At 46.9% G+C, this 27,041-nt stretch overlaps 1 protein-coding gene across 1 annotated transcript; it reads right to left on the bottom strand.

Annotated features, from left to right (window-relative positions):
• Positions 1-13,040: 13,040 nt before the first annotated feature.
• LOC142068834 (uncharacterized) lies at positions 13,041-18,881 on the bottom strand. Its single transcript, XM_075118887.1, has 2 exons — positions 14,889-18,881; positions 13,041-13,505 (listed from the first exon to the last, which is right to left on the bottom strand). Exons 1-2 carry the CDS (start codon positions 18,142-18,144, stop codon positions 13,468-13,470), a joined length of 3,294 nt encoding a protein of 1,097 aa, XP_074974988.1. The 5' UTR covers positions 18,145-18,881; the 3' UTR covers positions 13,041-13,467.
• Positions 18,882-27,041: the final 8,160 nt, after the last annotated feature.

Raw genomic sequence — 27,041 nt, forward strand, 5'->3', positions numbered from 1 at the left:
TTGTAAACAGACTTGGAGCTTCATAGGTTTTATGGCCAGAGAGGACCCGTAGAGCCTCCTGTCTGACCTGTATAGCACTGGCCATTAAATGGCCCCTGTTCCCCCTGTATTGAGCCACATAACTTGTGTTTGATTGAAACACCTTCCCAAAGGGCCTGCAGCCTGAACAGGCAGACATCAAGCGACAAAGAATTCCCTTGGGAATTGATTCCCATGGTTACTCACCCTCAGTGTTATAAAGTGACGCATAATTTCTCACTTGACTGTCTGGCTAGAACTTTCATCCATTGGTTCTTGTTCTTCCTTTCTCTGCTCCATTCCAGAGCCCTTTACTGCCTGATGTTTTCTCCCCAGGAAGGTGCTTTTACCCTGCAATCAAGTCACCTCTCAATCTTCTGTTTGATCCGTTGGAGCTCGTTAAGTCTCTTCTTGGAGGCATTTTCTCCAGTCCTCAGATCTGGAGAGGGTGCAGAGAAGAGCCATGACAATGATTACAGGATTAGAAAATATGCCTTATAGACTCCAGGAGCTCAATAAATTTAGCTTAAGAAAGAGAAGGGTAAGGGCTGACTTGATCCCAGTCTATAAATACTTACCTAGGGAACCAAATATTTAATAAATGGCTCCAATCTAGCAGAGCAAGGTCTAACATGATCCAATGGCTGGAAGGTGAAGAGAGACAAATTCGGACCGGAAATAAGGCATATATTGTTAATGGTGAGAATAATTAGTCATTGGGACAATTTACCAAGGATCACGGTTGATTCTCCATCACTGATCATTTTTAAATCAAGATGGGATGTTTTTTCCTAAAAGCTCTGCTCTAGGAATTATTTGGGGGCAGTTCTCTGGCCAGTGTTATACAGGGGGTCAGACTAGATGGTCACAGTTATTTCTTCTGGCCTTGGAATCTATGAATCTGTTAATATCTTTTATAGCTCTCCTCTGCAAATTTATGTTTATTTCTGAGCACATGGAATTTTTTTGGACACTTTGGGTTGCTGGCATGTGTTGACAGAAGCAGAGATTGGCTAGGAATTCCTTTCACTGATATATATTCATTTTTATTTCACAACATAAATATCCAAAAACTGATATGTTTATGAGATATCGTGGTCTCTAACCACCATAGAATCATAGAATTGTTGGACTGGAAGGGACCTCGAGAGGTCATCTAGTCTAGTCGCCTGCACTCAGGGCAGGACTAAGTATTATCAAGATCATCCCTGATAGGTGTTTGTCTAATCTGCACTTAAAAATCTCCAGTGATGGAGATTCCACAACCTCCCATGGCAATTTATTACAGTGCTTAACCATGGGCATGAACAGAACGGCAAGTGTCAACTAACATTCATAGAAGGTGAATGCAAGTTTGTAGTAACTTAGAATTATAATAATATATAATAGTAATTAGAGCAGGGTGAAATTTTTCACTTCAATACTTTATTCACTGAAAAAATGCAGTTTGGGGCAACTGAAACTATTTGTGTATTTAGGTTGAATTTAATTAATAGTTTTGGCCACATAGAAAAAAAATAATTGAAATGGTTCATTTGGACATTTCTTAAATGAAACCTTTCTACTTTTTGTGTCAAACTGACATTTCATTTATAAATTTAGCTAGATTTGTTTTTAAAAATATAAATGGTAACAACCCCTCCCCCCATGTAACTAAATGAAAAAAAAAAGTTCCATTTCCGGTTGAACAAAACCCGTCATTCAGCCCCAAATGGATTGTTTTTCCGTTCTTTATTTCAAATAACTCACTTTCAACCTAAGTTGGGTACCAATTTTCTTTGGCTTCTTTGAAACCCCACCCATGTCTGAGAGGTTCAAAGGGATTCAAATTAAAGTGAACAGGTATTCATACCTGACCTGGCCCCCAGGAAGCTTCCTCGATCAGAGGGATCGGGAACAGGTTAGGTGGGGCGGGCTATGATTTGGACCCAATGTTGGGATACTGGCTAACTCATAGGGGCAAGGTATAGAATCTGGAGTCTTTCCCCTCAAGGGACTCTAGTCCAGTATTGTGTCTCTGACTTTGACCAGTACCTGCTGGATGCCTGTAGCACACACAAGATGGGGAGAGGGGAGCACATCACAGCAGCCCCCTTTAACGAGTGCCTCAATGTACAACAACACTGCGAGCCAAGCAAAGATGTGGGGGGCCAGGCCTGGAGGAGCTTCATTGCGGGGAAGGGAGGAGACTGGAGCCCCCACTAGAGTAATTTAGGGATGGACTCTGCTGCTGGGTCCTGGCTTCTCCACCTCTGGATCTCCCCAAACACACTGCCACACTGACCTCACCTGAGCTCTGCCCAATGCCATCAGCTGGGGATCTGGCCCCATTGACTCCAAAAGGGCTTAGTCTCCATTATATAGATGGGGACACTGAGGCATGGAGAGCAGCTGTAACTGGTTAAAAGATAGGAAACAAAGGGTAGGAATAAATGGTCAGTTTTCAGAATGGAGAGAGGTAAATTCAGTGTCCCCCACGGGTCTGTACTGGGACAAGTCCTATTCAACATATTCATAAATGATCTGGGAAAAGGGGTAAACAGTAAGGTGGCAAAATTTGCAGATGATAAAAAATTACTCAAGATAGTGAAATTCCGGGCAGACTGTGAAGAGCTACAAAGGGATCTCACAAAACTGGGTGACTGGGCACAAAATGGCAGATGAAATTCAATGTTGATAAATGGAAAGTAATTCACATTGGAAAACACAATCCTAACTAGACATATAAAATGATGGGGTCTAAATTAGCTGTTACCACTCAAGAAAGAGATCTTGGAGTCATTGTTCTCTGAACACATCCTCTCAATGTGCAGTGGCAGTCAAAAAAGCTAACAAGACATTGAGAATCGTTAGGAAAGGTATGGATAATAAGACAGAAAATACCATTTTGCTGCTATATAAATCCATGGTGTGGCCACATCTTAAATACTGTGTGCAGATGTGGTCGCCCCATAGCAAAAAAAGATATATTGGAATTGGAAAAGATTCAGAAAAGGGCAACAAAAATGATCAGGGGTATGGAACAGCTTCTGTATGAGGAGAGATTAATAAGACTGGGACTTTTCAGCGTGGAAAAGAGATGGCTAAGGGGGGGTATGATAGAGGTCTTTAAAATCATGACTGGGGTGGAGAAAGTAAATAGGGAAGTGTTATTTACTCCTTTTCATAACACAAGGACTAGGGATCACCAAATGAAATTAGTAGGCAGCAGGTTTAAAACAAACAAAAGGCAGTATTTCTTCACACAATGCACAGTCAACCTGTGGAACTCTTTGCTAGGGGATGTTGTGGAAGCCAAGACTATAACAGCATTCAAAAAAGAACTAGATAAGTTTATGGAGGATAAGTCAATCAATGGCTATTAGCCAGGATGGGCAGGGATGGTGTACCCAGCCTCTGTTTGCCAGAAGCTGGGAATGGGCCACAGGGGATGGATCACTTGATGATTATGTGTTCTGTTAATTTCCTCTGAGGAACCTGACATTGGCCACTGTCAGAAGACAGGATACTGGGCTAGATGTACCATTGGTCTGACCCAGTCTGGCCGTTCTTACGTTCACGTACTGCAGTGGTTTGCAGATGGCGACGTATCGTGAAATGCCATGACAGGGAATAAGGCAAGCTCAGATGTAGCAAAGAAAACAAAGATAAAGTCTTGGGCAACGCATCCAGAGTAATAAATTGATCTGCTGCTGGTTAGGAATTTGGCTGTGGATTTGGGGACTATGAGAGATATGTGGCAAAGGTCTATGAAGGACAAGCTGACCAGGAAGAAGTTCATCAGAGAGTGAAGATGGTGTTCGTGAGCTACAACTGTGATGATAAGAAGATTCCCCACCAGGGCTGCTAGGTAAACAAAGTGCAAAATCTGAAGCTCCCGAACATCAGAGAATACCAGGAGAAGGAACTCGGTCATGGATGTTCAACTGGACCTTTTCTCCCGAGGAACTTGTGTGCAAAGGTTGGGATCTGAGTGGCAGAGGGAACAACCCTAGTGCAATGCTGCAGGCCCATGTTTACATGGTTAATCCACATTGATTGCCAATACAACAGAAAGATTGAATCAAAACGAAAGGCTGGATTCCCAGCTGGTTCAAATCAGCACCATTCCAGCGGGGTCAATGGGTCAGATTCCCAGCTGGTGTGAATTGGCAGGGTGCTATGGAGCTGCCAGCTGACATGAGCTGAATGTCAGTGATGCCTGGTTATATGTTTGTTCCTATGTTGGAACATCTCGTTGCATAACCCCACCCTCTGATTTTCTTGCCCATGGAAGATTCTAGAGCTACGGTCTGTCTCTATCATCATTCCCAAATCCATGGCCAGTTCCCACAGGCTTAGTTCTTATTTTGGATGGGTTTCCCAAATCTTTCTCCTCTTCTTCAGCAGAATTTGCCTCACTGACTGTCACAGTCAAATACAAATCTGTCTTTATGACAAAATTAGATTATTGCTAGGTCAAGGACTGGGCCTATCCCTTCTCAGCTTGGATGTGACTTCACCAGTGGTCCCCAAACTGTGGGGCATGCCCCTCTAGGGGTCATGGAGGAACAGTCAGGGGGGCATGGCAGGGCCTGGGCCAGCCCCCATGGTGGGAAGTGGAATGAGAGCCACCCAGCCCTGCTCTGCCCCCAGCCACAGCCCTGGCTTCCGTCCCTAGCCCCACCCCCAGCCTTGGGCCCTGACCACAGCTCCAATCCCAGCCCCAGCCCCACCCCCAGCCTCAGCACCTGGCCATGACTCCACTCCTGGCCCTGTTCCTGGCCCTAGAACCACCTCCAGCCCCTTCCCCTTTACCCCTGTCTGCCCCCCTGCCAAGCTGCGGCCCCGCTCCTGGCCCCAGTTCGGGGGGGGGGGGGGCATGTAATGGGCCTTTACCACTTACACCAAGGTTACTAGGCTTGGCAGATGTTGATTTTTGTTCTTTTATAACTGTGACGGATGATATCAAGGTTTACTTTTCAGCATTTTTTCCACTTTGTATCTACTTAAATTTTCACAGCTGTAGGAAATTATAGGGATGGGGTCAGAAAATAGCTACTTAATGACTGGAGAAGTTGAGATTCAACAAGCTGAAGTTTTATCACCACTGAAACGCAAATGATCAACCTCACACGTCAAAAGAAAGTGGCTCTAAGAAATGCTCAGGTAGTACTTTTCTTACTTTGCCCATCTCTACATTTTGATTCCTATTGATGGAAATATTTGTTCTCGGCTGGCATGTGTGTTTATTGACATTTAACCAATTAAAAGCTGATCCTTCCAAGCCCACCTATAATACAATGACAACAGATAAGTGACTTCCACTCGTGTTTACATCACTATTGAGTTTAGCCCCGAGTCTCTGGGCCAGAAACTCATCAGCATTACACTGCTGATTGATGTGAATGGAGATACTCTACGCTGGCACTGGTCCAGCTGAGCTGAGAAATCTGACCCTCATAGCTCTGCCCCCATTCCAGGGTGCTCTTAGCCAAATCTGGAACTTTGGCGGTGTTAAGTCGATGTAGTGGGTCACTTACCTCAGTGGGAGCACCATTCTAGTGTAGACACTGACTGGCACTTACTAGGTCGACATACACTGCCTTGCTTATGTCTGGGTGCACACACTCAGCTCGTGGAACCTGGCATAGCTCTATAGCACTCTGCCAATTTATGCCAGCCAGGGATCAGGCCCCACTGATTCCAGTAAAATGATAGCCAATTTACACACCAACTGGAGATCTGTCCCATTGATTGCAGCGATGCAATGGCTGATTTAGACTCCCTGGGGATCTGGGCCTTGGTAGCTGTTCAATCTCTCTGACATACCCACAACCAAAAGGAATTCCACATTTTAAAAAATAGCATGCAGAATCAGATCTGCAGCCAAAGGAGCCATTTATCTTAGTGTTTTCCGCAGAAAGAAAGAACGTAAGTTGGACCGTTCATCCCCATAGAGAGTGAAGATCAGCTACAGAAAACCTCCAATACACTGAGGTTCGCCATTAGAAGTTACACTGTAATTAATCCACAAGGACAAGGAGCTAGGAAAGGGCAGATGGGTTGGGTACTTTTGACTCTTCTTCAAGTTCAGTTTCACAGACTAAAAAGATACAGATTGGACCCTGTGTAATGGACTAGATCCCCAGGTGGTGTAAATTGAGGTAGCTCCATGGATGTCAATGGGCCAAATCCCAGCAGGTGTAAATACCCCTGGCTACTAAGTCAATGGAACTGTATCAATTTACACCACTTCAGGATCTGGCTCTTAGTTTTCAGTCTTTGGCTCTGGGTACCTCTGAGTGACCAACCTCAGGCAGCCTGAGCTGTGGGCTCCTCTGGTAGCTGCATCCCAAGAGCTGCTGACACAATGCAGGAGAAAAAACATCTCTGGGCCCCTCTCCCCAGAGGTCATTAAGTGGCATTAACGAAGCAACGGGCTGTTCCAGGAGACCTGAGGTTATGGAGGTTTATTTCTGCAACCTCCTGGGACCCCCTTTGAGCATCAGCCCTGCCTTGTTTTTAGCCAAGGGTCCTTCCAGGAATTCAGCCATTGTGTGAGATCCAGGGCAGGTGCTGCTCCCCATCTGCAGGGTTAAGGGAGACTAGGGCAGGTTGTCAGGGTGTTTTGCTCAGAGGTATGATCAAAGCTGGGCTCATGGTCCTGGAGACCAGATTCAGCTATGTAACCCCAGAGCAGGGACATCCTGGGCTCTGTCGGTGTCTGAAGCCTGCACAAGCCAGGGTCAGTTCTAAATCTGGGAGGGGCATCAGTCCCAGTTAGTCCTTCACCTCTCAGCCAAGCCTGCCCAAGCTAGGGGAGCAGGGAGCCCCCATCTGTGGAGTGGATCCTGGTCTTCTAGGAACCTCAGAGATACTCGGCAACTCAGGACATCGATCGACCGGACAGGGCAATGGCAGCTGGATAATACAGTGATGGGTGCTAGATAGACAGACAGTTACTGTCCAAACAATTCTGATGCTTGAGAATTGAATGCATCGCAAGCTGAGACAAATTCCACAAAGCCCAGTGCAGTAAGTTTGCTATTTCAGGTATAGATTTGGGGGGATTCATATACAGGGATTTTGAAGAACATAAATGTGAAATTACAATATGAACTCCTTTAGACTTTTAGTGTCAATTTAATGAAGACATCTGCTGCTGGCCAGAATTGTTTTCCCCCTCTGGAAAATTATGAATTTTCACCATAAACACTGAACATGAGTTTTTTTTCCCCATAGTTTTTGGAGAATTCAGCTGAAGACTTGAAATATTAAGTTGAAAACTAAGGATTTATTTCTTTTCAAGAATAATAAAAATTTTCCATGAAAGCAGACTGAGCACTGGTCTACACTACAAGTTTAGGTCAAATTTAGCAGCATTAGATCAACTTAACCCTGCACCCAGCACTAACAAAGCCATTTTTTTCTACTTAAAGGGCTCTTAAAATCGATTTCTGTACTCCTCCCCCGATGAGGGGATTAGCACAGAAATCGACCTTCCCAGGTCGAATTTGGGGTAGTGTGGGGTAGCGTGGTCTCAATTTGATGGTATTGGCCTCTGGAAGCTATCCCAGAGTGTTTCATTGTGACCGCTTTGGACAATGCTTTCAACTCAGATGCCCTGGCCAGGTAAACAGGAAAAGGCCCGCGAACTTTTCAATCTCATTTCCTGTTTGGCCAGCATGGCGAGCTGCAGGTGAGTGCAGATCTCATCAGCAGAAGTGACCATGATCGAGTCCCAGAATAGCAAAAGAGCTGCAGCATGGACCAAACGGGAGGTACGGGATCTGATCGCTGTATGGGGAGATGAATCCGTGCTATCAGAACTCTGTTCTGTGACAGGGTCGAGGCAGATGGCTATAGGATAGTAATAGAAGGCAGATATATTAGCCCCAGGCTAAGTAGGTCCCTTTTCCCTGGGTAAGGTAACAGGGAAGGTTTCAGAACAATCACTGATGTAGTCCAGGGTGCTCTTTTAACTGACCTCGATGAGGTCAGGGGCACCTGGGCAAACATGGGAGTGACTCAGCCAGGTCATTTCCTTTTTAAGTTTTGTCTCATGGCGATTCAGTCCTACCGGCAGTGCACTGTCTTTTAATCTTCAGCCAGCAGAAGACGATGGCCAGCAGTCATACTGCACCGTCTTCTGCCAAGCACCCAGAAGATGATGATGGCTAGCGGTCGTACTGCACAGTCTGCTGCCAGCAAGATGTATAAAGATAGATGAAGTGGATCAAAACAAGAAATAGACCAGATTTGTTTTGTATTCATTTTCTCCTCCCTCCCTCCGTGAAATCAACGGCCTGCTAAACCCAGTTTTGAGTTCTGTCCTTGAGGGGGCCATTCTGTTTCTCGCAAAGCCACCCCCTTTGTTGATTTTTAATTCCCTGTAAGCGAACCCTGTAAGCCATGTTGTTAGTCATGCCTCCCTCCGCCAGAGCAATGGCAAACAATCATTTCACGCCCTTTTCCCTGGATTGCCCGAGCAGGAGCAGACGCCATAGCACAGCAAGCATGGAGCCCGTTCAGCTCACCACAGCAGTTATGAGCATTGTAAATACCTCGCGCATTATCATGCAGTGTATGCAGAACCAGCACCTGAAAAACCAGGCGAGGAGACAACGGCAGCACGGTGATGAGGACATGAACACACTTTTCTCTAAAACCTTGTTCCCCCGCAATTTGGAGATCATGGTGTTACTGGGGTAGGCTCATGCCATGGAACACTGATTCTGCGCCTGGGAAACAAGCACAGACTGGTGGGACCGCATAGTGTTGCAGGTCTGGGATGATTCCCAGTGGCTCCAAAACTTTTGCATGAGTAAAGGCACTTTCATGGAATTTTGTGACTTGCTTTCCCCTGCCCTGAAGCGCAAGATTACCAAGATGAGAGCAGCCCTCACAGTTCACAAGTGAGTGGCAATAGCCCTGTGGAAGCATACAACGCCAGACAGCTACCAGTCAGTCAGGAATCAATTTGGAGTGGGCTCCATGTCTAGTTGGCAGCCGGTGTCAAGTGGAGTGCCCCAAGGGTCGGTCCTGGGGCCGGTTTTGTTCAATATCTTCATAAATGATCTGGAGGATGGTGTGGATTGCACTCTCAGCAAATTTGCGGATGATACTAAACTGGGAGGAGTGGTAGATACACTGGAGGGCAGGGATAGGATACAGAGGGACCTAGACAAATTGGAGGATTGGGCCAAAAGAAATCTGATGAGGTTCAATAAGGATAAGTGCAGGGTCCTGCACTTAGGACGGAAGAACCCAATGCACAGCTACAGACTAGGGACCGAATGGCTAGGCAGCAGTTCTGCGGAAAAGGACCTAGGGGTGACAGTGGACGAGAAGCTGGATATGAGTCAGCAGTGTGCCCTTGTTGCCAAGAAGGCCAATGGCATTTTGGGATGTATAAGTAGGGGCATAGCCAGCAGATCGAGGGACGTGATCGTCCCCCTCTATTCGACATTGGTGAGGCCTCATCTGGAGTACTGTGTCCAGTTTTGGGCCCCACACTACAAGAAGGATGTGGATAAATTGGAAAGAGTCCAGCGAAGGGCAACAAAAATGATTAGAGGTCTGGAACACATGTCTTATGAGGAGAGGCTGAGGGAACTGGGATTGTTTAGTCTGCAGAAGAGAAGAATGAGGGGGGATTTGATAGCTGTTTTCAACAACCTGAGAGGTGGTTCCAGAGAGGATGGTTCTAGACTATTCTCAGTGGTAGCAGATGACAGAACAAGGAGTAATGGTCTCAAGCTGCAGTGGGGGAGGTTTAGGTTGGATATTAGGAAAAACTTTTTCACTAGGAGGGTGGTGAAACACTGGAATGCGTTGCCTAGGGTGGTGGTGGAATCTCCTTAGAAGTTTTTAAGGTCAGGCTTGACAAAGCCCTGGCTGGGATGATTTAATTGGGGATTGGTCCTGCTTTTGAGCAGGGGGTTGGACTAGGTGACCTCCTGAGGTCCCTTCCAACCCTGATATTCTATGATTCTATGATTCTATGACACCAGTGCAGCTTGCAGATTTACATCAGTTAAAGAAATATAAATACTTGGGCTTCAGGTCATAAACCTGAACTGTTAAGGGGCTGGAATAAACTTTCCCAATGGGCGGTTTATCCCAGATCATAGCTGGCCCTCCCTAGATGGGAAAGCCCCCATATCCCATTCCCTATGGCTCCTATGGCCAAGTGATGGGCCTGCATGAAACCTTACTAGTGTGCATAGTCTCTGTGTGCCCGGCTCATCACAAGCATCTGTAAGCAGAGTCAGGATGAGCTCTACCCTGACATCTGGTGGCGAGTCATGGTGGGTTGTGGAAAAGAACTTCAGGGGCTGATCTCATTTGCATAGACACACCCACCCCACCTAGATGGTCACTTTGGCTGCTGTAGGAGCCCCAGTTTCTCTGTTATTGGGGCAGGAATAAACTGTTATTATCCTGATTATGTGAATCAAGGACAGTGGAACTTTACTTGGCCTTTTGTTATGCTGGAGGGACTCACTTTCAACTAAGCAGCATTCACTAGGCAAGGGTCATGGGTTCCAAAACCCCATGAATGGAGAGGAGTTGGGGATAGGTATTAATACCTTGTGGTATGGGTCCTTTGGTAAGGGTCTTATGTACTAATTACACTTTCTTTTCTCTCCACTGTAGAATATCAGAGCTAATTTTAATTCCGTTAGGAGTCTAGTTACAGGCTGCTGAGCTGAATTCACTTTGGGTTAATAGTGCATCAGTACTAAGGCTCCCCTACTACAAGCTGAAATCACTGAGTGTTGTGTTAAGTAGTGGGGGAGCCTAAAGATATAGTGCAGAGCAGTTTGTGGGATGGCTGGCAGAGCACAGTGGCTTGTGGGACGGCTGGCAGAGTGGAGCGATTTGTGGGACGGCTGGTGGAGTGGAGCGGAGCCCCATGGAGAGGTGGGACGATCGACTTTGGACCATGTAAGGCGCCCCTTAACACCCCTCCCCCCATCTCCACCCAGGTTGGGACGTAAAACTCTGCAGATAAACTTTCAGACTTTGGGGCTGCACTGACCAGGGACAGAGACTTTTGGGTTGTTGGACTTTTGGGACTTCAGGTGATTTTGGGTTGCTGGACTCAAGAACCAAAGGGAAAGGACACAGCCCAATTTGCTTGGGATGGGTTTTTTGCTCATGGGTTGTGTTATGAATCCTGTTGGTGGTGTTTCCCCAACATAATGTGACATTGTTTCTCTCTGTTATTAAAAGGCTTTTGCTACACTCAGACTCTATGCTTGTGAGAGGGGAAGTATTGCCTCTTAGAGGCACCCAGCGGGGGTGGGGGTGGTCACTGTGTGGGGGCTCGAGCTGGTTTTGCATTGTGTATTGGAATGGAACCCCTAGATACTGAACCCGGCCCTTGTTGCTGCCAACTCTGACGGGCAGAAGGGTTACACATCCATGACTCATCACACGAGAGCCAACATTTTCACAAGTGATCCAAGATTTGGGGTATCTCAATTTTTCAGTACTCAATTTGAGGCCAGCATGGTGTTGTTAGCACTCCACAATGTGGGCTCAGCTCCCCTCATCTCTTACAGAAAAACAAAAAAATCCTTGGGAAATGACACAGGAACAAGATTTTTCTCCAGAACTCTTCACATGGAAATTGGGCTTCCCCAACCTCCAGCCGTGTCCCCAGGGGAGGATGAGGGTTTGGCCTCTGAACTCAGCGTTCCCCCTGATTACCTGTGGACATCTCAGAGGCTTTGCTGAAGACGTATCTCTGAACACATCCAGGCTGCCTCAAGCTTGACACCCAAAACTAGCAACTGCTTTGGAAACTTCAGGCCCAAAGTCCTGGGAAGACCCTTATATACAGACACCAAGACTCAGGAGCGATGCTGAGCTTTATGGACTGCACCTGCGGACCCACAACCAGGGCTAGACTCCTTGGCTGAGCCTTTCACCCTTGCTAGAATTTTTAAGTCCACAGCTCCCATGAATTTTAAAGGGGCTTGGGTGTTCAAATCCACTAGGTGGCTTGGGAACCCTTAGCCCTCCTAAAGTTACAACATGGCCTGATTTTACCAGGAAAGTCCCAGTTTCTCATACAATGTCCCAGTATCATCCTAGTTTGTCTTATGATGTCCCAGGGTCTCTGGTTTGTTGGTTTGTTTCAGAACAGCAGAAAAATGCTGGTTTTTCCTTTCATCCATCAACCCATTTGGGTTAAGATTTGCCAAACTACATAAAAAATTTGTGTACCTGCTTCCCATTACAATTTTTACAATTACGGGCCATCTATCCCCCAGTGTCTCAGCTATGCTGGGTGTTTCTAGGGCTACAAAATGTTTGTGCAAGATGTGTTTTTTCACCAAGTTGGATTTGCCCTGTGGTTAGCAGGAGCCATCAAAATGGAACAAGTCTGGAGTGTTCAAAATGAATGAAGAATGAAGAGAAAAATAATCACAAAAATGATAAAGATTCTGCTTTTTCCCCCATGAACATTAGCACCTAGCATTGGCTGGAAAATGGAATTCCCATCTGTGGGTGTCAAGGTTCCTCCCCCACTCTGAACTCTAGGGTACAGATGTGGGGACCTGCATGAAAAAACCCCCTAAGCTTATCTTTACCAGCTTAGGTCAAAACTTCCCCAAGGTACAAAATATTACACCCGTTATCCTTGGAATGGCCGCTACCACCACCAAACTAATACTGGTTACTGGGGAAGAGCTGTTTGGACGCGTCTTTCCCCCCAAAATACTTCCCAAAACCTTGCACCCCACTTCCTGGACAAGGTTTGGTAAAAAGCCTCACCAATTTGCCTAGGTGACTACAGACCCAGACCCTTGGATCTTAAGAACAATGAACAATCCTCCCAACACTTGCACCCCCCCTTTCCTGGGAAATGTTGGATAAAAAGCCTCACCAATTTGCATAGGTGACCACAGACCCAAACCCTTGGATCTGAGAACAATGAAAAAGCATTCAGTTTTTTAAAAGAAGACTTTTAATAAAAAATAGAAGGAAATAGAAATAAAGAAATCCCCCCTGTAAAATCAGGATGGTAGATATCTTACAGGGTAATTAGATTCAAAACATAGAGAACCCCTCTAGGCAAAACCTTAAGTTACAAAAAAGATATACAGACAGAAATAGTTATTCTATTCAGCACAATTCTTTTCTCAGCCATTTAAAGAAATCATAATCTAACACATACCTAGCTAGATTACTTACTAAAAGTTCTAAGACTCCATTCCTGTTCTGTCTCTGGCAAGAGCAGCACACAGACAGACACAAACCCTTTGTTTGTCTCCCTCCTCCCAGCTTTTGAAAGTATCTTGTCTCCTCATTGGTCATTTTGGTCAGGTGCCAGCGAGGTTACCTTTAGCTTCTTAACCCTTTACAGGTGAGAGGAGCTTTCCCCTGGCCAGGAGGGATTTCAAAGGGGTTTACCCTTCCCTTTATATTTATGACACGCCCCCCAAATCTCAGCTAGGGTGAAACACTGGCTGGGATTTCTTCCTGGAGCTCTAGGAAAAACAGAGTTAATAAGACACATGCATCTCTAAATATACTACCAAGTACATAAAGACTAACAATATTTTCCACATCTCAAGGACGATTTTAACCAGTTGACTCTGGGAAACTTTCACGGGAGAGTGCATCAGCCACTTTGTTAGAAGCTCCTGAGATGCGTTGGATGTCGAAATCAAAATCTTGGAGAGCTAAACTCCACCGAAGAAGTTTTTGGTTAGTTTCTTTGACGGTGTGAAGCCACTTTAGTGCAGCATGGTCGGTTTGCAGGTGGAAACGCCGTCCCCAAACATATGGGCGTAGCTTTTCCAGAGCGTAGACAATGGCATAACATTCTTTTTCAGTGACTGACCAGTTGCTTTCCCTCTCAGACAGTTTTTTGCTGAGAAACACTACAGGGTGGAATTCTTGATCAGGTCCTTTCTGCATTAAAACTGCTCCCACACCACGCTCGGATGCATCTGTGGTTACTAGGAACGGTTTGTCAAAGTCTGGGGCCCTTAGTACAGGGTCAGACATGAGTGTCGCTTTAAGCTTGTTAAAGGCCTTCTGACACTTTCCGGTCCACTGAACAGCATTTGGCTGTTTCTTTTTGGTTAGGTCTGTCAGTGGGGCAGCGATTTGGCTGTAGTGCGGTACAAATCGTCTGTAATAACCGGCCAAGCCTAAGAAGGATTGAACCTGTTTCTTTGACTTTGGGACAGGCCACTTTTGGATAGCATCCACTTTGGCCTGTAGGGGGCTGATAGTTCCTTGACCCACCTGGTGTCCAAGGTAAGTCACTCTGTTTAGGCCTATTTGACACTTCTTAGCCTTAACAGTTAGTCCTGCCTCCCTTATGCGCTCAAGGACTTTTTGTAGATGTTCCAGGTGGTCTGCCCAGGAATCCGAAAATATGGCCACATCGTCAAGGTAGGCGACTGCATATTCTCCTAATCCCGCTAGGAGACCATCTACAAGTCTTTGGAAAGTGGCGGGTGCACTTCGCAGCCCAAAAGGGAGTACATTAAATTCATACAGCCCGAGATGTGTGATGAAGGCTGACCTTTCCTTGGCAGATTCGTCTAGCGGTACCTGCCAGTACCCCTTGGTTAAGTCCAAGGTAGAGATGAACTGGGCCCGTCCCAGTTTCTCTAATAGTTCATCTGTGCGTGGCATGGGATAGTTGTCTGGGCGAGTTACAGCATTTAGCTTACGGTAGTCCACGCAAAAACGTATTTCCCCATCTGGTTTGGGAACTAGAACCACTGGAGATGCCCATGCACTTTCAGAGGGGCGGATTACACCCATCTGTAACATATCCTGGATCTCCCGTTCTATAGCAGTTTTAGCTTGAGGAGACACCCGGTAAGGTTGGACCCTAATTGGGTGAGCATTACCTGTGTCAATGGAGTGGTATGCCCGTTCAGTCAGTCCTGGGGTGGCTGAGAACGTTGGCGCGTAGCTAGTGCACAGCTCCTGGATCTGCTGTCGCTGCATACGCCCAAGGGTCATGGAGAGGTTCACCTCTTCCACACCACCAGCACATTTCCCTTCGTAGTAAACACCTTCAGGCCACTCAGCGTCGTCTCCTCCCTGGGCTGTAAACTGACAAACCTTTAATTCTCTGGAATAAAAGGGCTTTAGAGAATTAATATGGTACACCTTAGGCTTTCGGTTGGAGGTGGGGAATGCTATGAGATAATTAACAGCTCCCAGGCGCTCCTGGACCGTGAATGGCCCTTCCCACGATGCTTCCATTTTATGGGCCTGGAGCGCCCTTAAGACCATGACCTGGTCTCCTACTTTGAAGGAACGCTCTCTGGCATGTTTATCATACCAGGCTTTTTGTTCTTTTTGAGCATCCTGTAAGTTTTCTCTAGCAAGGGCTAAAGAGGTTCGGAGGGTGTTTTGTAGGTTGGTTACAAAGTCCAGAATGTTAGTTCCTGGAGAAGGTGTAAATCCCTCCCATTGCTGCTTCACCAACTGCAATGGCCCCTTAACCTCACGGCCATATACAAGTTCAAATGGGGAAAACCCTAAACTGGGATGTGGTACAGCTCTGTAGGCAAAGAGCAACTGCTGCAATACTAGGTCCCAATCATTGGAGTGCTCATTTACGAATTTACGTATCATGGCCCCCAAAGTTCCATTAAACTTCTCCACCATGCCATTTGTTTGATGGTGGTAAGGAGTGGCAACCAAGTGATTTACCCCATGAGCTTCCCAAAGGTTTTTCATAGTTCCTGCCAGGAAATTAGTCCCTGCATCTGTGAGGATGTCGGAGGGCCAACCTACCCTGGCAAAAATGTCTGCTAGTGCCTGGCACACACTTTTAGCCCTGGTGTTGCTTAGAGCTACTGCTTCCGGCCATCGGGTGGCAAAATCCATGAAAGTCAGCATGTACTGCTTTCCTCTGGGTGTCTTTTTCGGAAAAGGACCCAGAATATTCACAGCTACTCGCTGAAATGGAACTTCAATGATGGGGAGTGGCTGGAGAGGGGCTTTGACCTGGTCTTGGGGTTTTCCCACTCTTTGGCACACCTCACAAGACTGGACATAGGTAGAAACATCCTTGCCCATTCCCTCCCAGTGGAATGACCCCCCCAAACGGTCTTTGGTCCTGTTCACCCCAGCATGGCCACTAGGGTGATCATGGGCTAAGCTCAAGAGCTTGGCCCGGTATTTAGTTGGAACTACCAACTGTCTCTGAGGATGCCAGTCTTCCTGGTGTCCACCAGAAAGAGTTTCCTTGTATAAAAGTCCTCTTTCTACAACAAACCTGGATCGATTAGAAGAGCTGAGAGGCGGTGGGTTGCTCCGTGCCGCCGTCCAAGCTCTCTGGAGGCTTTCATCTGCTTCCTGTTCGGTCTGGAACTGTTCCCTTGATGCTGGAGACATCAGTTCCTCATGGGATTGTGGACCTAGGCTTGGTCCCTCTGGAAGCGATATAGGGGATGGAGCTGTTTCTGTTGACTGTGAACCGCTCTCCGCTGGTGCACTATGTTGGGATTCAGGCTCCGGCTGAGCCTCTTGGGTCGGGTTATCGGCTGCTGCCAGTTCAGGTTCGGTGGGGCCCTCCGTTGTTGAGGTTGCAAGTACTGGATTCAGTGCTGACACGGGGTCTGGTGTTGGTTGTTCGGCTGGTTCCGGTTCTGGGACTGGTTCCGTCTGGGTCTCTGGGACTGGATCCACTACTGCTGTTGCAGACATTGGCCTGGGGTCCAGGTCCATCACCTCTGACTGGGTCCTGATAGAAGTTCCCGGAACAGAGCTAGGCCTCACGGCTTGTTTAGCCTGGCTGCGGGTGACCATTCCCACCCTCTTGGCCTGCTTCACATGATTGGCCAAGTCTTCCCCCAACAGCATGGGGATGGGATAATCATCATAGACTGCAAAAGTCCACATTCCTGACCAGCCCTTGTACTGGACAGGCAACTTGGCTGTAGGCAAATTGAAAGAGTTGGACTTGAAGGGTTGAATCGTCACTTGGATCTCTGGGTTGATTAAATTGGGGTCCACTAAGGAAGCATGGATAGCTGACACTTGTGCTCCGGTGTCCCTCCACACGGTGACCTTCTTCCCGCCCACACTCACAGTTTCCCTCCGCTCCAAGGGTATCTGGGAGGTATCTGGGCCTGTGGACCTCTGGTGTGATTCCAGTGCAATGAACTGTAATCTGTTGGGGTTCTTGGGGCAGTTGGCCTTTACATGCCCCAGCTCGTTACATTTAAAACATCGTCCAGCTGACGGGTCACTGGGGCGAGGAGGGCTGCTGGAGAACGGGGTGGTGGGACGATAAGGGGTCTGGAGGGCTCTTTGGGAGGTAGGTGGGGCTTTGGGCGGCCCCTGGTAATAGGGTGTGGTCTGGGGTGGTCCCTTCTGGTCTCCGCTCCAACTGCGACCAGTTTTCTTCTTCTCTGCCACCTCCACCCATCTGGCTCCAATCTCTCCTGCCTCAATTACAGTTTTGGGTTTCCCATCTAGGATGTATCTTTCTATTTCCTCAGGAACACCCTCTAAGAATTGTTCCATTTGCATTAGGAAGGGCAAATTTACTGGAGATTCAACACTTGCTCCTGATATCCAGGCATCCCAATGTTTCACAATGTGGTAGGCATGTCGGGTAAATGATATGTCTGGTTTCCACCTTAGGGCTCTGAACCTCCGACGAGACTGCTCGGGTGTTATCCCCATTCTGACTCTCGCCTTGGATTTAAACAGTTCATACTTGTTCATGTGTTCTTTAGGCATTTCAGCTGCCACCTCAGCTAAGGGTCCACTGAGCTGCGGCCTCAGCTCTACCATGTATTGGTCAGCAGAGATGTTGTACCCAAGGCAGGCCCTTTCGAAGTTTTCTAAGAAGGCCTCAGTATCATCACCTGCCTTGTAGGTGGGGAACTTTCTGGGATGGGAAGTGGTACCTGGAGAAGGATTGCTAGGGTTTGTTGGTATATTCTGCTGGGCCTTTATCCTCTCCATCTCCTCCACATGCTTCCTCTCTTTTTCCCTCTCCTCCTCCACATGCTTCCTTGCCTCCATTTCTTGTTCCTTCTTCAGCTGCATGAGTTCTATCTGTCTTTCATGTTCCCTTTGTCTTTCCTCAGCCTGAAATTTGGCTAATTCCAGCTGTAGTCGAGCCGCGGATTTTGCCATTCTAACCTCTCTGTTTTTACTAACTTTACACCCGAGGTTTAGAAATAAACAAACAAAACTTGGCTGTAAAATTTTGCTGTGCTGGAATAGAATACCTATTCTCTGATAGTGATTGTCAGCCTACAGAAAAAGACAATTCCCTTGTCTCTGCTCTGGGCCCAAATTAAAGCAAAAAACCTCCAACTGCTTGGAAACCTGCTTACCCAGCCCAAAGAAAAAGCAAATGGGTAGAACACACACCCCCTATTTACTTTTAGGAAGAAAAGAAAAAAAAAAACCCCTGGATTGGAAGACTGTGAATTTCCCTGCAGGAGTTAAGTACCCTGCCTCCAGGCAAAGAAAACCTGCAATTCACAAGATAATCCCCTTTTGTCTCTGCTTGGCCACAAAGCAGAGAGAAACCAAGCTGCTTTCAGTTTCAAAGCTGCTTTCTGGACTTTCTTTCCAAAGAAAAAAAAATTTCCTTTTTAAAATCTGTATTTCTAGTTCAAAAAATCTCAACTGGATCTCAAATGATTTCAGGTTAATCCCACCACTGTGCCACCATGTCAAGGTTCCTCCCCCACTCTGAACTCTAGTGTACAGATGTGGGGACCTGCATGAAAAAACCCCCTAAGCTTATCTTTACCAGCTTAGGTCAAAACTTCCCCAAGGTACAAAATATTACACCCGTTATCCTTGGAATGGCCGCTACCACCACCAAACTAATACTGGTTACTGGGGAAGAGCTGTTTGGACGCGTCTTTCCCCCCAAAATACTTCCCAAAACCTTGCACCCCACTTCCTGGACAAGGTTTGGTAAAAAGCCTCACCAATTTGCCTAGGTGACTACAGACCCAGACCCTTGGATCTTAAGAACAATGAACAATCCTCCCAACACTTGCACCCCCCCTTTCCTGGGAAATGTTGGATAAAAAGCCTCACCAATTTGCATAGGTGACCACAGACCCAAACCCTTGGATCTGAGAACAATGAAAAAGCATTCAGTTTTTTAAAAGAAGACTTTTAATAAAAAATAGCAGTAAATAGAAATAAAGAAATCCCCCCTGTAAAATCAGGATGGTAGATATCTTACAGGGTAATTAGATTCAAAACATAGAGAACCCCTCTAGGCAAAACCTTAAGTTACAAAAAAGATATACAGACAGAAATAGTTATTCTATTCAGCACAATTCTTTTCTCAGCCATTTAAAGAAATCATAATCTAACACATACCTAGCTAGATTACTTACTAAAAGTTCTAAGACTCCATTCCTGTTCTGTCTCTGGCAAGAGCAGCACACCGACAGACACAAACCCTTTGTTTGTCTCCCTCCTCCCAGCTTTTGAAAGTATCTTGTCTCCTCATTGGTCATTTTGGTCAGGTGCCAGCGAGGTTACCTTTAGCTTCTTAACCCTTTACAGGTGAGAGGAGCTTTCCCCTGGCCAGGAGGGATTTCAAAGGGGTTTACCCTTCCCTTTATATTTATGACAGTGGGGAATTCTGATAGTTCAACATTGACAGAACAAGGAGTAATGGTCTCAAGTTGCAGTGGGGGAGATTTAGGTTGGTTATTAGGAAAAACTTTTTCACTACGAGGGTGGTGAAACCCTGGAATGCGTTACCTAGGGAGGTGGTGGAATTTCCTTCCTTAGAAGTTTTTAAGGTCACGCTTGACAAAGCCCTGGCTGGGATGATTTAGTCGGGGATCGGTCCTGTTTTGAGCAGGGGGTTGGACTAGATGACCTCCTGAGGTCCCTTCCAATCCTGATATTCTATGATTCTATGAACAGCAGCTCCAGCCAGTCTCAGCTCACTTCTCTCCCCCTGAGGTTCATTATCACCAGCACAGATACCTGGCAGACAAGAGACTGGCAGACAAGCCGGATTTCCTGCCCAGACTGTCCCAGCCCAAGGGAAAGGGAACTAGAGGGGTTGTGCAAATGACAGCCGGATTTAATGCTTTACAATTCAAAGGTCCGGACTTTTTCCCCTCCTTTCCTGTGGTGTTAATCAAAGGTTAAGGGCTGTTTCACAGCATGTTTGCCATGGCACGAGCTGGGGGAGGTCTCTGGGTCCCAATCCCTGCCCCTCGTTTCACACTGGCTAGTGCTGGACAGTGATGGGCTCTGTTAGCACCTCGGCCCATTTAGTCCATCTACATTCACACAACAGGGGCCACCAGCAGGGAGCTGGCGGGGTCCTTAGAAGACCCAGCCTGCATCCCCAGTGCTGCCAAACAGTGACTCAGGGCCAGATTTCCAGAGATGTTTAAGGGCCAGATTTGGAAGGCATTTTGGCATTTAGTGGGATTTTCAAACCACTGAGGTACCCGCACCATTGAAAGCAAAGGGAATCAGGCACCTATAAGTGTTTGAAAATCTCACCAGGCACCGAAACACTGTAACAAACCTGGCCTCCCCTGCCCAGTTAGGGCTGGTTAAAAAAAAAAATTGGGGACACTTTTTTCCGTGAACATAAATGTCATTTTGTCCAAACCAGGCAGATTCTTGGCCCTGGAATGGTTCCAACAGAAACTGTCCCTGGGAACGTTTCTCCACTCCCTTGTTAGTACCAGTCATAATCTGAGTCAGTGACACTGCATCCTAAGTAAGGCAAATGTTATTCTAAACCATCTGGTTCAGTGTCTCGGTACCAATACTAAATCCTGACACAGCAATATTTCATAAATTGGTTACCGTGCATTCAGTAGGTTATCTGGAAAACAGCATCTATAAGAAACAGCTGGATCTATGTCAGCTACTGGTGTATCACAGAGCAATGCAACCAATGGAACAGAGAAGCTAGCCACTCCTGCCTAGCGAAGCTTACCCCAGAGGGTGAAAACCAACAGTCAGGATAAGCTATCTGCAGCACCAAAGTAAAAGGGCCAGACTAAAACACCAGATTGGAAAAATAATTTATGCTTGGATATAAGGTGGTGTCATATGTACACATACATACTCGTATGTACCACACAAAAGAACGTCCATACTGGGTCAGACCAAAGGTCCATCTAAACCAGTATCCTGTCTTCCGACAGCGGCCAATATCAGGTGCCCCAGAGGGAATGAACAGAACACGTAATCATCAAGTGGTCCATCCCCTGCCTCCCACTCCAAGCTTCTGGTAAACAAAGGCTAGGAATGCCATCCCAGTCCATCCTGGTTAATAGCCATTGATGGACCTATCATTCATGAATTTATCTAGTTCTTTTTTTGAACGCTGTTATAGTCTTGGCCTTCACAACATCCTGTGGCAAAGAGTTCCACAGGTTGACTGTGTGTTCTGTTAAGAAATACTTCCTTTTGTTTGTTTTAAACCTGCTGCCTATTAATTTCATTTGGTGACCCCTAGTTTGTGTGTTATGAGAAGGAGTAAATAACACTTTCTTATTTACTTTCCCCACGCCAATCATGATTTTATAGACCTCAATCTTAACCACCCTCAGTAGTCTCTTTTCCAAGCTTAGAAGTCCCAGTCTTATTAAACTCTCCTGATATGGAAGCTGTATTTATATACATATTTATGTGTACATATATATGCCATATCCATATAGTGATGGGTTGGATCACAGAAACCCCCTTGGGGTTGCCAACTGATGTGCCAAGACTACTTCTGCTCCTGCTTTCCTGCCCTGGCAGCTTAGGACTTCAGTGCCTTGCCTGGTTTAAGCCAGACCCGCTAGCTTGCTGCAAACCCAGACCCAGATCTGAACCATGTCCCCTAACAGCTGTAGACCTAATTGAAAGCAACTTAGGCAGTGTCCCTGTCCTTGACACTCAGATGTCCAACTCTCAATGGGGTCCAAACCCCAAATAAATCCGTTTTACCCTGTATAAAGCTTATACAGGGTAAACTCATAAATCGTTCGCCCTCTATAACACTGATAGAGAGATATGCACAGCTGTTTGCCCCCTCTCCCCCCATCCCACCCCCCAGGTATTAATACATACTCTGGGTTAATTTATAAGTAAAAAGTGATTTTATTAAATACAGGAAGTAGTATTTAAGTGGCTCCAGGTAGTAACAGACAGAACAAAGTGAATTACCAAGCAAAATAAAATAGAACATGCAAGTCTACGTCTAGTACAGTAATAAAACTGAATACAGATAAAATCGTCATCCAGTAAGCTTCCTTTTACAGACTAGCCTCCTTCTAGTCTGGGTCCAGCAATCACTCACACCCCCTGTAGTTATTGTCCTTTGTTCCAGTTTCTTTCAGGTATCCTTGGGGATGGAGAGGCTCTTTCTTTAGCCAGCTGAAGACCAAATGGAGGGGTCTCCCAGGGGTTTAAATAGACTTTCTCTTGTGGGTGGAGACCCCCTCCTCTCGCCTATGCAAAGTCCATCTACAAAATGGAGTTTTGGAGTCACCCGGGCAAGTCACATGTCTGTGCCTGACTGAGTTTCTTACCAGCCAAGCCACATTCCTGGGAAAGCCCAGATGTGGATTGGCGTCTCCAAGTTCATTGTTGGCTTAAGAGCTTCTTGATTGAGCACTTACTGAGAATAGTCTTTTCTCAGGAAGCTGACCAACCACTTCACTAAAACCTACTCAGAATCAAACAAGTATGCAGACAAAGTTCATAACCTTGAATACAGAAATGATACATGCATACAAATAGGATTAATAGATTCAGTAGATCATAACCTTTACAGAGATATGTTACATGATGACATATGTAGCATAAAACACATTCTAGTTATGTCATATATACATTCAGAAGTATATTTCCATAAAGCTTTATGGGGGGCACTGTCACACATATTATCCATATGTATTCATTATTTGGGTACCACCAAGGCTCACTCATAAAACCCCACTCCTCAATCATGATTCAGGAGTCTAACATTCCCAGGCCCACCATAAGAAACTAAAAACAATTGAAAAATAAAATCTGTCCATCAGTCATAAAAGGAAATGTAAAAACTTAAGGGACAGATGGAGCGTAAATGTACGGATGGTAAAGTAAGGTAACCACCTACGAGAGTTTACCTTACAGCAAGAACAGGAACAGAATAAAACATTGGAAACAGCTGAAAAACTCTGCAAAAAAGACGTGCCCTCCTGTTAGAAATATTTGCGGTCAACAACAGGCTTGTGGTAGCTACCCTATGCCTGAAGAGTGGGGACAGAAATGGAAAACGGTAACCCTAGCAAAGTTAAAAAAAATGAAACGGGCCAATGTAGTGCAACCACCACTGTAAGATAAATCCAGGTTCTGGTAAAACTTAAACTGAGACCTAGACTGGTGCCTGTCAGAATGGGACAAATAAGTGCCCAGGAGGGAGAAGTAGCAAACAGTACATTCACTGGATTGGTAACTCAGATGAAGGAAAAAATGGAACAGTTCACAGAGCACATTAGGAGACAGAAGCTGAGACTCAATCTTGGGGGAGTGAATAAAGAATTTCAAAGTGAAAACCCAAAATTGAGCAGGTTAACACCTAGAATTGATGCATTAATGCCTGGAGGTGCCCAAAAAACAGTTAACTGCAGTATGTAAGGGCACTCCTGCAATCCATTTGGCATGCAGACAAAAGCAACAAACACTGGGGGAACAAATTCAGGTAATGACCCCCACTATCCTCTCAAAGCCAGGATAAAAACCAGGGGTGCGGGTTCACAACTGCTTTAACCCACGAAGCCACACACTCCTTGCTCAGAGATAAAAATAGACCCTTCTTTCTCAAATATTTTTACCTACCAGTTTTCTTTTATATCCTTTCTCAGTTTGCTAAACTGGCTGCTGCTGCCGGTACTTTAAGATACCTTGATAATCTCTCTTGGCTCAGGTCTCCCTACCTTCCTAGATTGCTCTTCACACTTTTCCCCTGCCTCTCTGCTCTCTCTTTGTTTTAAAGGTTAAAAGTTATAGTTTTTACAGCGGGCGGGGTCAGTTGTTGGCTCCACGTGTGTGTTTTTTCTGCATGCTGCACTGGCTGTGGCCGTACAGCAGGTTCTGATCAAACTGCCCACAAAACCCACAAAACTTTGCCAAGGAGTGAAGGCACCCGGCCAGCTTTATTGTCGACGAAGCACGGTAATAGCACCCGGCAGACTCTATGAGGATACTAAGACATGTAGCCTGTGACAACAGACGCTGCTCAGTGAGCGGTGGGACTTTTCACTGTCCCCTAGGCTGACCAAAGACACTGCATGTAAGACCCCTCATTATTCACCGATACAAACAAGTTATATATTGCCCCTCTGACATAGTTAGTTACTGCCCCTTTGACATGGTTAGTTACCACCCTTTACCTTGTACATGGTGGTTCAATCAAAACATTTTTATTCATTACGCTCCCATCCTGCCCGTATCACTAAGAGGGGGTCAGTGTATTCTTGGATGAGTGTTTGTACCTCATACTTGGTACCAGGGTGTTCTGCTACCACCCTTCTGGAGTGCGTTTGCGTGAGTGTCCTTTGCCTAGCACTTCTCAGGAATGTGTGTGTTTCTGCAATCCCAGCCCTGTTCTTGCCAGGTTCTGTGAGCCTGTGTAACCCACACACCTCCTGGCTGTGGCGTTCTGTCCCATCTGGTGACACTGAGACCACTTCGACAGCGTTAATGAATCTGCCCTACAGCCTTAGCTAACAGCAGTTGGCTTTTAGCTCATGCAGTAAAGGCTCATGCACTAAGCTCCTACAGGACCCAGGCTCAATCCCGCCTGCTGACAACCAAGGTCTGTTGGTGTTACACAGGCACAGCCTGACTTCTGCTCTCAGCCTGTCTCTTGCTAACTTTGCTTGATATTAGCAGGGCTTGACCCACTACTTTAGTTCAGGCCTCAGGCCTCATACAGGGCCTTTGGTACAAGGCCTCATGTTTCAGACTTTCTTTCTGCTACACCTGGGATTCTTGATTCCCAATCCCCCAACTCTAACCTACGAAATCCCATTCCCCTCCCACAGCTATGGGTAGAACCCAGGAGTCCTGGTTCTGTTCTCCCACCCCCCACCCCCGCCCCACCTGCTCTAACCCACTAGTGTCTAGTGGTTAGAGCAGGGGGTCTGGGAACCAGGACTCCTAGTTTCTATCCCCAGTTCTGGGTGTGGGAATGGGATCTCCCACCCCGCCCCACCTGCTCTAACCCACTAGTGTCTAGTGGTTAGAGCAGAGGGGGCTGGAATCCAGGACTCCTGGGTTCTTTCTCAGCTCTGGGATGGGAGGTGTGACAAGGACCAGTCTCTCCCTCACTCCTCCTCAAGGATTCAGTGGCACTGGAAGAGCTGCCGGGATGGAGCCTGAGGCTGGAATAACACCAGCCATGAGCTGCCCCACCCACAGGTCTGCCAGTGCCCCTCAGTCCTGACTGGCAGCCCCAACTGCTCCTGCACGGCAGCGGGTGTGAAACTGGCTCCATGGACACATTGTGTAACCAGCCAGGACATGGGCCCACTGGGTGGCTGCAGTGTCCGGACCCTGGGTCTGTCGTGGTGCAACAGAGAGCTGGGGGTTCCCGGACTAGCTGGGGTCAGTGGGCTGGATGACCCAGGGGTCTGATGTGGGAGGAAAGGCGGGGAGACCAGGCCTGATTGACCCCGGGGTGTGATGGGGGGCAGGGAAGAGAATACCAGGTTAGAGGGGCTGATGAGCCAGCATGCTACGTACCTTCCTATGGCAGGAAATTGATCTGAGATATGAGCTTGCGATCCTCAGCTCATCCGCTGCAGGAATGGCCTTGTTGCCTGGTGTCTGCCTCACTGTCTCCCTCCAGAGCTCGTCTGCCATCCTGTCCTGACAAGAGCTTTGGGCAGCAAGCGCCTCCCTGCCCCTCTCCTACCAACAGCCCAGCCCCTGCCCTGTGCCCAGTGAGAGACACAGCCCAGCTGAGGGGTGCTGGGATCGGCAGATATTGCAGAGCTGTCTCCCAGGGAATCATCCTTTGTCACTGCGGGCCAGCCCAGGAGGACCAATTTGCCTCGTACAACCAGCATCCTTGGCCGAGGAGAGAGACATGGGCTCAATGCCTGTCTGAAACCAAACCAGAGCCAACTGCAGTGTTTCACTCTCAGGTCCTCAGTTTACAGGCGTTGTCTCTCAGAAACCCCTGGACCAAGTGACTCCAAATTTGCCCCACTTACCCTAGCTCAGACACTAAGGAGACATGTCAAATTTCAAAACAATGTGACTCAGGGTGTGGATTTTAGAGCGCCTAGAAAACGCGGCTGTTAAGCAGTGAGCTCGTATCAGCCCCTAACAGGCTATGTCTACATTAGCACTTTTGCTGGCAACACTTTTGTCGGTCAGGGGTATGAAAAAAACACACACACACACCCCCGACCAATATAAGTTTCATGGACTAAAGCATCGATGTGGACAGCGCTATATGGGTGGGAGAGTTCTTCAGAGCGATGGGCAAACATCTCCACTCTGGCAGGAGACTGATTGGTCACCTCCGCTGGATGCGAACTATCAGAACCTATTTCCAGTACACGGACGGAACACCTTACCCAGCTGCAGGCTGTACGTGGTACGATGCTGTTCACAACCAGCGTGGCACTGGCCTGCCTTGCAGATCATTCCTCGCTGAACCAGGGCACGGGATGATTTTTGTGACTAGTGATTTGGGGCACTGCAGTTGCTGGGTGTCCACACTGAGCCACGTTAAAGAGGTCTGGTTTTGCAAGCGCGGGGGCTCGGCCCTTTATAAAAGCCAGAGCTTTTAAAGGGGGTGCATGCCAGGCTCCCAAAAAAACCCATTCCTTTTGAAAACGGTGGGCCTTTCTGTAATATATGCTCTGATGGATTGGCTTCAAAACCCACCTCAGGCTTTCCCTGGGCACTTAGCACTTAGCAGTGCCGGGTCTCAGCTGCATCCCCAAAATCCAGTCAGTGGAGGATGGTCCCATTGGTCCATGGATGCTGTCCCATTGAAAGGGGCCCAAAGGAACCACAAGCAAAGACAC

Source organism: Caretta caretta, chromosome 13 (genome assembly GCF_965140235.1).
Source record: "Caretta caretta isolate rCarCar2 chromosome 13, rCarCar1.hap1, whole genome shotgun sequence".
Taxonomy (NCBI): Eukaryota; Metazoa; Chordata; order Testudines; family Cheloniidae; genus Caretta; species Caretta caretta.